The sequence below is a fragment of the Epinephelus lanceolatus genome, chromosome 21, assembly GCF_041903045.1.
Source record: "Epinephelus lanceolatus isolate andai-2023 chromosome 21, ASM4190304v1, whole genome shotgun sequence".
Classification (NCBI taxonomy): domain Eukaryota; kingdom Metazoa; phylum Chordata; class Actinopteri; order Perciformes; family Serranidae; genus Epinephelus; species Epinephelus lanceolatus.
Genome location: NC_135754.1, coordinates 37,197,175 through 37,210,549, shown reverse-complemented (window position 1 = coordinate 37,210,549; position 13,375 = coordinate 37,197,175). Strand labels below are relative to the sequence as shown.

The window sequence follows — 13,375 nt, the reverse complement described above, 5'->3', positions numbered from 1 at the left end:
AATTAATGGATACAGAGAAATTTAAAGCAAAAAACAAAGAAATCAGGAACTGGCTCGTTCACTCTAAAGAGCTTGTTCACTTGTTCACTTCAAAGAGCCGGTTCAAAGACTCCGCTCGTTCGCGAATGTCACATCACTAAGTCCGAATGTCCTCAAATAAGACAACTGTATTTGTGTCCAGTGTCTTTCAAAATAAAAGCATTACATCTGCCAACTTCCGTTTTTTCCTTCAACAACACACACACGTGGTTGGGTTCAGCAAAAATGAACAGGTTTGGCTTTACAGTCTTACGGGATGCGAACACCGCTCTCTCGGGTGTAAGTCCGTGAAATGACACCTTTTTGCGTTGGTTTCTGGCGCCGCAAGTCACTGCCCAAGCGTTAGATTTCAAAGACTTCGAAGTGAGACCGGGCTCTCTTATCTTGTTACTGTTGCTAAAATTGGTCATTAGCATTATTAATTATAAATAAACAAGTCTCAGCAATAAAATGTGATCAGGTTTTGGACCTTGTCCACTTTTGTGTCGGGTTTGGCTGCAGGCTGATTTGTCAGAGATGGATGCATGGATTAGTGCAGTGGGTTTATGTTTACAGTGTGTTGACAGTAGCTGGAGCCACTGAGGGAGCTGAGGAGGTTAAACTGACAGAATGAAGACTTGGACCGACCTGATCGAGCAGGTTGCTTTGCGACCGGCAGGGACACCTCGGTGAGCGGCAGGATGTAGACGTCCGGGCTGCCCTGGGAGGCTGGCGAGGCCAACGTGGACATATCTGCGTGGTACTCCTCCCCGTCCACATTCTTGAATTCCTGGAAAACACAAACACATGAAGAGGTCAGAGGTCACGCAGAGGAACAGGCTGCTGGTGTTAGATGAGGAGGTGAGGTCACAGAGGTGAGGACAAACAAACCTCACACACGCCTTGATGGATGCACGCTGAGCGACATGTAATGTCTGACTGTAGCGATGTGCGTATGTGAAACCATAAAGAAACTTGTGTAGATATTTGGCCGGAGCTGTGCGGCAGAGCTGAGATAAACTGACTCAAGCTGTCCTGTTCCTCCGAGCCGTTACTGGAACGTCAGAGTGTAAACAAAGCCAGCGTGATTTACACAAAGATTACATGTATCCCAATCCTCATCTTCACTATTAAGCCTGATGGTTTTAGTGCTGAGCTGCTCTCTGGCAGCCGCTGTGACTCACTCTCACTCTCACTCTGCACGAAGGGAAGACATGTTTAAGATCTACATTCACTCAATGATGAGACAGGCAGAGAGGACTTCCTGCACTTCTTTAAACTGATCAAACTCGAAGGCTCCAAACAGGAGGCTGATCAATAAGTCTGATCAGTGTTCGATGGCTTCTTCACGATCACTGAGACTCTACAGGTTGTCTGTTCTTCAGTGAGAACTGGACGGGAGATTTTAATATCTGTCAACAATGGTATGCTAGCTAACGTTAGCCTCTGGAGTGAGGATGTTTACTGTTGCTTGGCAACACCGTCAGCTGCTCCATACCGATGTAATAATCCAGATTTTAAATCCTAAATATCAAATATGTTTGAAATGCTCAGGGCGCCACCGATGAGTCTGTGAGCAGGTCAGGAGGTTTAAACGTCCACACATAACCACACGGACATTAAAAAACTACGACAAAAGCAGACTACTGCATCACCTCATGTCGCTTCACATCGCCTGTGTCTCAGCTGAAAAGTTGCACTTGAACACACCACAGAGAGTACAGCCAACCGCCTGTTCTGTGCCTGTATGACAGGAAATATCTCTCCACACCAGCAGGCGGCAGTTGTATATATATTCATCATTCAAAAAGGGAAACAGGAAGTGTGGCAGGACGGATTCAAGATGCAAGTTGGCCAGTTAGCACATTAACAACACAACCTGATGTTAAAGAACAAATTATTTTTACTGTGAGCTTAAAAACAGGTACAAACAACAATGAACCATTTCTGCCAAAGAGCCCAGCGACCAAAAAAAAAAATCTCACACCATACACTTATTCATGAGTTGAAAAATCTGAACTTCAGCAACCGATTAGCGCCGTGGTAGCCAATCAGCACTGAGATCATCCAGGGAGGTATGACGCTGAGGACTCATCTGCAGAAGTTCTTTCAGCCATTTCATGTGTGTATGACGTGAGTCAACACAAAACATTCTAGCATTCAAACTCGCACGAGAAACGCGACACAAAAATTTGTATCGCATTTGATGTGAACGCGACATTAGACTGGATCTGCTAACGTCTCAAATCATCTGGGCCGAACATCTGTATCGACCAAAGTCTCAAACCAGATCTCTCTGATCGACAGGAGGGTGAGTATAAGTGCATTAAGAGCAGAAGTCCACCATCAGAGTGTGTTACTGTGTTTAAAACATAATCAGGTTCTGAACGGGTTAATGTGTGTGAACCATAACTCTGCAGAGACAGAACCAAAGACATGAGTCTAGGTTTTAAGAACGTTAAGAGTTATTGCTTCGATCAGTCACTGAGAAAAAACGTGTAAATAAAAAGTGGAAAAAGTCTGATACAAACTAAGAAATAATTAAGATAGAATATATTCCTCTGAACGTTAAATCATCATGTGACGATGATGAACAGACTCTGATCAAACTGAGTTCATTCTGTTTATTAATGTATTTTTCTCTCTTTTGTCCTCTGACGGACGGACTCGTTGGGTGGAGCGCCTTCTGTAATGATGTCATTGCTTTTGGAACAATAATATGGAGAAGATGAACAAAGATGATAAAGAGAGAGGAACATCAGTGTCAGCAACAACTTTAGCAGTTTTTGGAAACACCCTGCAGGCTCTAACCAGATTTTATGACACTGTGGCCTTTTTGTGGTCCAGAAGAAGAGCGCGGCGGCGACATCTGAGAACGAAGCGTGTAGAGTGAAGCATTATTCAGTTGTATTTAATGTGTTTCGCGTGTCCAGGCCTCTACGCATTGTTTTGTCTGCAGTGATGTCAGAGAAGACGCAACATGTTGCCGTGAGCTTCGATTGTGGAAAAAAATTGTTTAGTAAAACTAGTTATTTTTTTATGCCTCCGCGCTGGCGCTAGGTGTAGCTGAGGAATTATGTTCTTGGGTCATCCATCTGTCCGTCCTTTTCTCATGAAAGCAATATCTGAAGAAGAGGCTAAAGGAATTTCTGCAAATTTGGCAAAAACATCCCACTGTGACTCAACAGTGACCTGATTAGAATTTGGTGATCAAAAGTCAAAGGTCACTGTGACCTCACAGAACATGTTTTTGGTCATGACACATGTCTAACAGGATAAAATAATGAGGGTCAAAAGGTCAAAGGTCAGCTTGACTGTGACATCATCATGTTTTAATGTCAAAGTGGAAGCTGTGCTGATTGTATAGATCTTGTGTGTGTGAAGGATCCATGTTTTCACTGACATGGATGGAGACTTGATGAGTTCATGGAGGCGTTCAACCGCAGGGTGGTGATCAAGTTTGACATTACGATTAATCGATTAACTGATCATCAATGTTACCAATAGTTAATTTGCAACCCTGGTCCAGACACACCACAGGATAGAGAGCGGAGGATGAAGAGAGGATGAGGGGGGGAGGATGAAGAGGGGAGGGGGGGGAGTTGGCTGCGTCCACAGACCGGATGTCAGAATAAAAGTCTCTCAGTTTGGATCTGGAGAGCAGAGGGGTCCCAACACTGGAAAAATGTGACCCGCTGCAGCCCTCTGCAACACCCACCCACACACACACACACAAACACACACACACACACGCACATGCACTCACACAAACACACAAACACACAAACACCTCCATCTCTCACTCCATCCTGTCCCAGAAGAATGTGAGCACACACACACACACACACACAAACACACACACACACATGCACACGCACGCACACAAACACACAAACACCTCCATCTCTCACTCCATCCTGTCCCAGAAGAATGTGAGCGCACACACACACACACACACACACACACACACACTGCTGCACACTGCAACCCCGCCCTCCATCAGCCTCACATCCAAATCTTCACACGGCCTCGCTCGCCCTCCATTCAACATGTGGTTTCACTCTACACACACACACACACACACACACACACACACACACACACACACACACATCCTGCAGTGGAGCCTGCACACAATCTTCAGATTCTGGATCGGATTCGATTCTTTTAGATAAAATTTTATTTCAAACATGAAAAATAAATAAAAAATAAGAATAAAAGTAGGAAAACAAAACCAGAATACCCAGCAGACATATTCAGTGAACATGAGAACTTTATGTCTGCAGTCAACACTTATGAAATTCTGCCTTTTTTTTGTATTTTATCAGTAATATTAAACATGAATATTCCCACCTCAGTGTTCATCGTAGACACCATCATCTGATCAAACAAAACTTAAATATTCAAGACAAAAGAAGAACAGATGGAGCTGAAAACAACAAATCAACAAGGAGAAATGAGCGACAGTTTCCCAGCATGCAATGTGACGTCTGTGCAGCCAACGCTCCAAAACTCAAAGAAATCATACTGATATCGAAAAGAGAAAATCAATCTGTCGTTCGTCTGATCATTTCAGGACGCAGGAAAACGTGCCACCAGTGTCCACACTGGTATTTCTGCTCATTGTGACGTCATTTCCTGGAGTATCTTCAAATGCTTTACCTCCCTAAAAATCTGTGCAAACTGAGCTAAAAGGTTTGTGAGTCAATGCACCAAAATAAATCATAAAAGTATTACAAAAAAATTGCAACTTACAAAACAAAGTGGACTTTTTTTCATCAGATTTTACAAAATAAAAAAACAAAACATTATAATCCAAAAGATTTCTAACTGCAGAAAAGTTATCAAAATTTTTCCTAACTCTCAGAAGTTACTGAAACTGTTAACATTATATAGTTTTGTAGATTTTTATGAGCAGAGTGACAAGGTGTTCCTCGTTTCTCTGCTGCGTTTTAGCTCAGTTTTGCACCACTTGCAGCGTGGTGCAGTGACATCATGTACGACACGATGACACAGAAGCCTTCGCTTTCTGCTGCAAGGAGAATGAGTGTTCTGTCTCTTATGGTTTTTATTTTAGATCGATATGTAAAGGATTAAACAAACAACGATCTCCTGCTGTCATAACAGGGAAATTTAGGCATAAATTTGGCGCAATACAATGTTTGCACGTAAGATAAGGTAACATAAGGCCAAGACAGGAGGCTTCACTTTCTGCTGCACAAAGAATGAATGCTTACAGTTCTTATTGTAGAACTGTTTTAAAAGGATCATACAAACAACATTGTCCTGCAGCCGTGCACGGGACGTTGGTTTTTAAAGGGTTAAAAATAGAAAAAGCATCAAGAGATTTACACACAGGTTTTCACATGGAAATCTGCTCAAAGATTTGATTTCATATGAAGTGATTTCATTCTCAAACTGTCCAGTAACAAACCAAACGCCTCAGCTGGAGCTCTGCTGGTGAAACAACACTCAGTGAACATGTGTCAGCTTACCTGTCCTCAGAGTCCACAGGAAGGGACGGATGGCTCAGCTTCGGCTTCAGCATCTCAACCTCTGCTTCTCACACACACACTGAAAACCTGCACCCATCACACACCCATCAGGCACCATCAGGCACCCACTGCACCAACAGGAGCGCTGGGTGGTCAGCTGTGTGACGGGCGGCAGGAGGCTGGCGGTGCCAGGAGAAGCTGCTGCAGAAAAAGTCATCATCATTCTGCAGACAGAGTCTCATTGTTGAGTCCAGAGAGGAGCAAGAGGAGGAGGAGGAAGAGGTTTTGTAGCTGACTGACTGACTGACTGACTGACTGCTGAGGAAGGAAGGACGGACGGACAGATGGAGGGAGAGGAAGATGAGGAAGAAGGAGGAGCAGTCTGTCTCCCAGTTCAGTGAACCTGTGGTCATCTCAGAGGGACGGAGAGAAACTGAGCCCCCGCATAAATGTGAGGCAGAAAAATACAAGTGGGAGGAGGGGGGGGGGGGGGGGGGGGGGGTCACATACTATACATGTGACATCACTCCCTCTCTTCCTCTCTTCTTCTTCTCTCTCCCAGAAGCCCAAGAACATCTGCGGGGCCGTCCCCACAAACACACACACACACATCTCTGGTTAACACACTGAACATGTGAGGACCGACGGCTCTCATTGCTGACCTCTGAACCTGACCTTCAACTTCAGCTGGCCTTAAACCAAACCTTAAACTTAATCCTTAAAAAACCCTTAAAATCTTAACACATTCACCCTGACCTTAAAGCCCTTAATTTTACACCTTAAAAGCCCCTTAAACCTTTTATATCAGAGTTAAGGGGGCTGTTCATGGACTGAGTGATCTTATTACAACTGAATATAATCTTTAAAAACAAACTGTTCACCCAAATGTTGCTTCTGTGTTTTTGTATTAATTATTAACTGTGTTCTGATTTGAGGTTTTTTATGGAAAGAAATCTGAGCTGCTACATTCAGAGATTTAAGTGTGCATGAATCCATTTTTGGATGATGAAGTAATTTTACACTGAACTGCATGTCAGACTCCAGAGAGCAGTGTGCACCATGCAGGTCTGGTGGAAGCAACCGTTAGCTAGCAGCGTCGCACATTAACGCTGTCCTGATGCCACAGTGTTGTGGAAACATTGTGCCCACCCTCCGGTCTCCCCCCAGCTCGCCCTGGTCAGTATGTGCCTCAACTTTGAGCCTTTAGCATTGGTAATAGTGTTAGCTCTGTTAGCACCATTGGCAGTGTTAGCATGGCGAGTGGTGTTGACATGGCTAAAAATGCTAAAGGAATTTTGCATCTTAAAATGAAGATGCTTACTCACCGTGGCCACCTGGGGGGAGATGGGAAGGTGGCCACCATGTACAGCAGCAACGCCGGGCCAGCACATAGCTACTGTGGCTAACGTTAGCTAACGTTAGCTAACCAGCAGAGACCAGAGGATAGGCAGTGGGCACTATGTTCCCACATGTTCACACAGCGAGCCATTAAAATTTAGTCTATGGATTGAGCTTTTAAATGAGGTGCTATATCTCACTGAGTCAATGGAGTGCTGGACTGAAAGTAAAAGCCTCTTGTATTTCACCTCATTTTATTTATTTATTTATTTATTTATTTTGCTGGTTAGTTTCCGCCGTAACCCCCCAAAATACCACCGAGCTGGTCCTACACAGGCCCCCAAGAACTGCACCGGACTTTGAAGCCAGTTTTCATAGTGGCCAAACAGTGGTACCGCAGCTTCCAGGCTTCGTCATCTGACGCCATGAGGCCCAAAAAGACTTTTACCCATAGACTTACACTGGGAAAGAGACATCTGTAAATCAGTGGATACATTTTTTTAGCATCACAGAAGAGAAGTTACTTGTTTCGCTTTCAGAATTTGGTCCGTTCTGTCCGATAACATTTGGAAAGTCAAGATGAGCTGCAAGATGAAATCATTTTATTCCCATTCAGGTTAACAGGGCGCTAAACTGGTAGTTAGACATTCGGTAGGGGGAAGTAAGACGCTCGTCCGCCTGCTCTATGGGCCGCACAACACAGACATAGTGCTGATAATCTCCAGATTAACCGGGTAATTAAACAAGCAGCAGTTGAACCAGTTTGGCTTCATCTGCCACTGAGCAACTTTCATAGGAATGAACGAGGCCCCGCCTCCAACACTCAGGACTCTTTACACATCCATGGTCTCTCACAGATGTCCGTAAGCTTCCTAGCATGGTGAAGAAATGACCCGCCTCTCTCTGCCTCTGATTGGCTTCCCCTGACATTCTTACCCCAACCCTAATCAGTCTCACTCTTCTAACCTCAACCCAACCAATCCAAGCAATGAAGGCAACGAAGGCAATGAAGGCAACAAGTACTAACCAATCAGAAGGAGAGTAGGGTGAGTCTTTCCTTCACTATCTTAGGAAACACAAATTTGCACCCAAAAGGTGTGAAGCTATAGAGGGACTGGAGTGTACGTCTGCCGTCCCCTGAGCTGACTCAACTCTCAGCGCGCTCACACCTGAGCCTCGTCCTCATCACGTCGGCAATGGATGCACGCTCACGTTGCCGCGGCGCCCTTTTATCGACACACAGCTTGACCACACCTCAGTATAGCTTTATCTCTGCCACCACCCAAATCACTCCAACTACAAGACTTTGGACAAAAACTGATTTTTACTTTAAAAAAGAATTTTATCATTTTTTTAAAGGTCAGAGTCTGCAGTGGGTAATGATAATTCTGACCCTAAAGCAGAGTCCAAAGCTCCCAGCAGCCCCCAGCAGCTCCCAGCAGCTCCCAGCAGCCCCCAGCAGCCCCCCCACAGCAGCTGAGAGGATGGTTAGAGGAAGTTTCTCATCTTTCCGACAGCGTCTGTAAAACACAGGGAGCTTTTCTCTCTCGTCTCCTCTTGGAGGGTTTTTTGTGAAACCCCCCTCTTCCTGCTCTGGGAGAGGCTGTATCTAATTCCAGATGGGGCCCTGAGGCCGGATGCACCGCGGCCTCATGGGTATGCCCTTCCTCACGCCCTCACGCCCTCGCGCCCTCTCTCTTCCCCCTTCTCCTACCCCGGCCCCTTTCCTCGGACACACCCTGACAGGTCCGAGCTGGGTGGTCCAACACGCCAAAGACACAGAGCAGACATGATACAGACTGTGTTTCTGTGATCGGCTGTATGTGAGGAACAGGCGTCCAACACGTACGGTTATAAACAGATAAGGCAGGAAGTTATGTAACACAGCTACAGACACTGCTCTGTGCTTTTGAAGACGCTCAGTGAGCGAAAATAGATGAAGGACAGAAAGGCGGAGAGTGAAGAGAGAAGATGGAGATGAACCCAGAGGCAATCGTACCTCATTATTCAAACTATCCGAGATGACTGATGATTAAACACTGACAAACTTGTTGATCATTTTTCTGTCAGTGAAATAATCAATTAAACAATAGTGCTACACTTTAGTGGCAGACACTGAGACACTGAGTGTTGCGTTACATTCATTCATTCATTCATTTCCTGTATCTGCTTATTCTGTTCAGGGTCAACGGGAGGTGGAGCCTATCCCAGCTGACATTGGGTGAGAGGCAGGGTTCACCCTGGACAGGTCACCAGACTATCACACAGAGACAGACAACCATTCACACTCACATTCACACCTATGGACAATTTAGAGTCACGAGTTAACCTGCATGTCTTGGACTGTGGGAGGAAGCTGGAGCACCTGGAGGAAACCCACGCTGACACGGGGAGAACATGCAGACTCTGCACAGGGGGGCTCCCACACCCTGGAGTTCAAACCAGGAGCCCTCTTCCTGTGAGCCGACGATGCTGCCCAGTAACTAAATGTTGTGTTGCAGTGTGTTTTAGTGACCAGTGAAGGTACTCTGTGGAGATTGTGACCACCAGTTGGTATCTAGTGATGAATCTTGAGGACGAATACGTGCACACAGGGTGATGTGACACACATTCCTGCTGACTGAGGAAGGTTGTGATGTAAATGTGTAGTGTGTGCAGGATATACGATACTCCTCAGTTTCAGGCTGTCCGACAGCTGCTGGTGGTGATGTGCCAAAAAATAATGTGCCGGCAAATAGAGGGAAGAAGAAGAAGAAGGATAAGAAGAAGAAGAAAAAAGAAAAAGAAGAAGACGGCTGTGATGTGGATGTAAATAATTCAGGTTTCAAACAAACTAAAATTGTGAAAGTTCACAACTACAGTTTCCATCAACATCTGTGAAAACATCTATACAATCAGCACAGTTTCAAGATTAGAGTCACCAATTCAGTATCTGACCAAATGTCTCCCCTTCTGTTCCTGAGATATGACGCTAAAACATGATGATGTCACAGTCAAGCTGACCTTTGACCTCTTGACCTTCATTATTTTATCCTGTTAGAACATTTGTGTGAAGTTTTGTCATTATTAGTGTATGAATTTGTCAGTTATGGCTAAAAAATGTTTTCTGAGCTCACAGTGACCTTTGACTTTTGACCACCAAAATTTAATCAGTTCATCACTTAATCCAAGTGAACGTTTGTGCCAAAGTGGAAAAAAAAATCCCTCAAGGTATTCTTGAGAATGCAATGAAGCAAGGTCACGGTGATCTTGACCTTTGACCATGGACCACTAAATTGTGATCAGTTCATCCTTAAATCCAAGTGGATGTTTGTGCCATTTTCAAAGAAATTGTCTCAAGACCTGTGATGTTGTATTGTCACAGTGACCTTAAACCTTAACCTTTAATCACCAAAGTGTAATCATTTTGCTGCTGAATCCACCTGGATGTTTGTGCCAAAGTTGAAGAAATTCCCTCACAGTGTTCTTGTGATATTGTGTTCAGGAGAATGAGATGAAGGAAGAGAAGTCTCCAGTGACGGCTGACGCCAGCACAGAGGCATAAAAATCTACTTTGCGGAAGGACGGAAATACTGTCAGGACGTTTGTGAAGCTGCAGCGTTACACAGAAACACTGAACATAAACAAAACTACATTTGTTTGTTTATTTACAGGAAAATCTCCACAAGGGGACAACTGTAAACCTGGAGGTGAATCAGCACACACACACACACACACACACACACACACACACACTATCTTTCTCTCTGTCCTATTTTCCGCAGTGTGTGACCCATTTCAGCCTGCAGCTCAGAAACAGGGTCGACATCAACGACACAAGATGGTTGCAAAAACTGCAGACCTCAAAACACAGCCTCCATAAACAAACAGCCTCCACAAACAGCCTCCATAAACAAACAGCCTCCACAAACAAACAGCCTCCACAAACAATCTCCACAAACAGCCTCCATAAACAAACAGCCTCCACAAACAAAGAGCCTCCATAAACAAACAGCCTCCACAAACAGCCTCCATAAACAAACAGCCTCCATAAACAAACAGCCTCCACAAACAATCAGCCTCCACAAACAGCCTCCACAAATAAACTGTCTCCACAAACAGCCCGCACAAACAAACAGTCTCCACGAACAGCCTCCACAAACAAACAGCCTCTACAAACAGCCTCCACAAACAAATGGCCTCCATAAACAAACAACCTCCACAAACAATCAGCCTCTGCAAACAGCCTTCACAATCAGCCTCCACAAAGAGCCTCTACAGTCTCCACAAACAAACACCCTCTACAAACAAACAATCTCCACAAAAAGCCTCCATAAATGAACAGCCTCCACAAACAAATGGCCTCCATGAACAAACAGCCTCCACAAACAATCAGCCTCCACAAACAGCCTCCACAAATAAACTGTCTCCACAAACAGCCCCCACAAACAAACAGTCTCCACGAACAGCCTCCACAAACAAACAGCCTCTACAAACAATCTCCACAAACAGCCTCCATAAACAAACAGCCTCCACAAACAAATGGCCTCCATAAACAAACAACCTCCACAAACAATCAGCCTCTGCAAACAGCCTTCACAATCAGCCTCCACAAAGAGCCTCTACAGTCTCCACAAACAAACACCCTCTACAAACAAACAATCTCCACAAAGAGCCTCCATAAATGAACAGCCTCCACAAACAAATGGCCTCCATGAACAAACAGCCTCCACAAACAACCAGCCTCTACAAACAGCCTCCATAAACAAACAGCCTCCACAAACAAATAGCCGCCATAAACAAACAGCCTCCACAAACAACCAGCCTCTACAAACAGCCTCCATAAACAAACAGCCTCCACAAACAAATAGCCTCCATAAACAAACAGCTTCCACAAACAACCAGCCTCTACAAACAGCCTCCATAAACAAACAGCCTCCACAAACAATCTCCACAAACAGCCTTCATAAACAGCCTCCACAAACAGCTTCCACGAACAAACATGCTCCATAAACAAACAGCCTCCACCTGCTTGTCTGTCTGTGTCCCATCAGCAGCTATAACACTCTGCAGACCTTCTGTCCTCTAATAGAGGTCTAATGAGAGGCTGAGAGGAACGTTTAGGGTTCATTTACAGTAGCATTGACGTGCACAGAGAGTCAGAGTGTGTATCTCTGATTGAATGAGTGAGTGTGTGTGTGTGTGTGTGTGTGTGTGTGTGTATGTGTTGTTGAGCTCAGAGGAGGGGCCCCACCTTGAAGCCGGTTCTGTGTTTCTTGCAGCAGATGCAGGCCAGCATGAGGAAGACGACAGTAAAGAGGCCCGACAGGGAGACGGCCACCACAGCCAGAGACGACGACCAGGACAGCTCGCTCAGCGGGGCGCCATCTGCAGGACACAGAGGTAAAAGCATGTGTGAGCCGTGAGGTTACAACAGTAAAACATTTCCACTGACACATCAGGCTTCTGTGTATCACTGCATTGTGTCTGATGGATTGAACAGTAACTGATGATCAGACGCCTCCTCAGGAGAATATTTACACTCACATGACATCGTGTTTTGACTCAAATGAAACTTCACAGCTGTATGAGCTGATTCATCACCTGGTATAACAGAGACGATCTCACATGATGAGGATTCAGAGGATGAAACATACAAACTGTATCACCTCAGAAACACACGTCTGCTGCAACAACCTGCTTCATACAAACAAACCACAGCCCCTGAGATCAGCTTCATGTGTGCAGGTGTAACAGAGTTTGTATTGTGTGTAATTCCACTTCCTTTCATTGCTTTAAAGTGACAGTCATGCACTTCTGTAGTTCTGTGGTTATACCTGTGTTATTGGCTCAAAGGCGCCCTCTCTCAGAGGTGGTAGGTAAATGCCACTGCAGGCATTAAAACATGGCCACTTCATGAGAGACGTACCCGAGGTGAGCTGTCGAGCACTGTGTACAAGTGTTGTGTGTTAAAGTCTGTATGTCCACCGTATGAAAATATATGCACTGTGAGTTATGGAAATGTAACTGGAGAGAGTTAGGAGTGGGTTGTTGAACAGTTTAAGTGCTAAAATGTTCAACTAACGGCATACTGCACTTTATGAAAATAAGATAACGTGCTGTTCTTTGGTAGTGTGCTGTGTGAGCTGCCTGTAGTGAGCCAACTGTATGACTGACCCGTACATATCCTGTTCCTGTTCAGAGAATAAATGGCAGTGTGTAAAAAGGACGACACATTATGAGCCTCATTACTGTCTCATTACAGTGAGGCCTAACTGAGGTCGGTTACACATATGTATACATACATATGTGTACATGTTGCACATATTTATGTTTTTTTCTTTTCAGTGTGGACCTTTTTTTATCTTTTTTCCTCTCTTTTCTTTTTCATTTTTAATGTAAGTAATTCAACAATGTCATTTCTTTTCTTTTTTTCACTTTTTTGCATTTATGACAAGTCAAGATAAGAGAAGACAAGACAAGACAAGACAGGACAGGTCAAGACAAGACAAGACAAGACAGGACAGGACAGGACAGGACAGGTG

The 13,375-nt window shown here is 44.7% G+C and overlaps 1 protein-coding gene across 2 annotated transcripts in view; it reads right to left on the bottom strand.

Moving 5' to 3' along the window:
- Window positions 1-13,375, bottom strand: part of aatkb (apoptosis-associated tyrosine kinase b) — a 78,917-nt gene that overhangs the window by 26,772 nt on the left and 38,770 nt on the right. The window contains exons 2-3 of one of the 2 annotated variants that reach the window (XM_033611501.2): window positions 12,085-12,218; window positions 667-808 (exon numbers count right to left, since the gene is read on the bottom strand). In XM_033611501.2, coding sequence (XP_033467392.2) covers window positions 667-808; window positions 12,085-12,218 — 276 coding nt within the window. Of the gene's footprint in view, window positions 1-666; window positions 809-5,513; window positions 5,643-12,084; window positions 12,219-13,375 lie in introns of those variants that run through there. The other variant, XM_078163503.1, reaches the window with a different exon arrangement.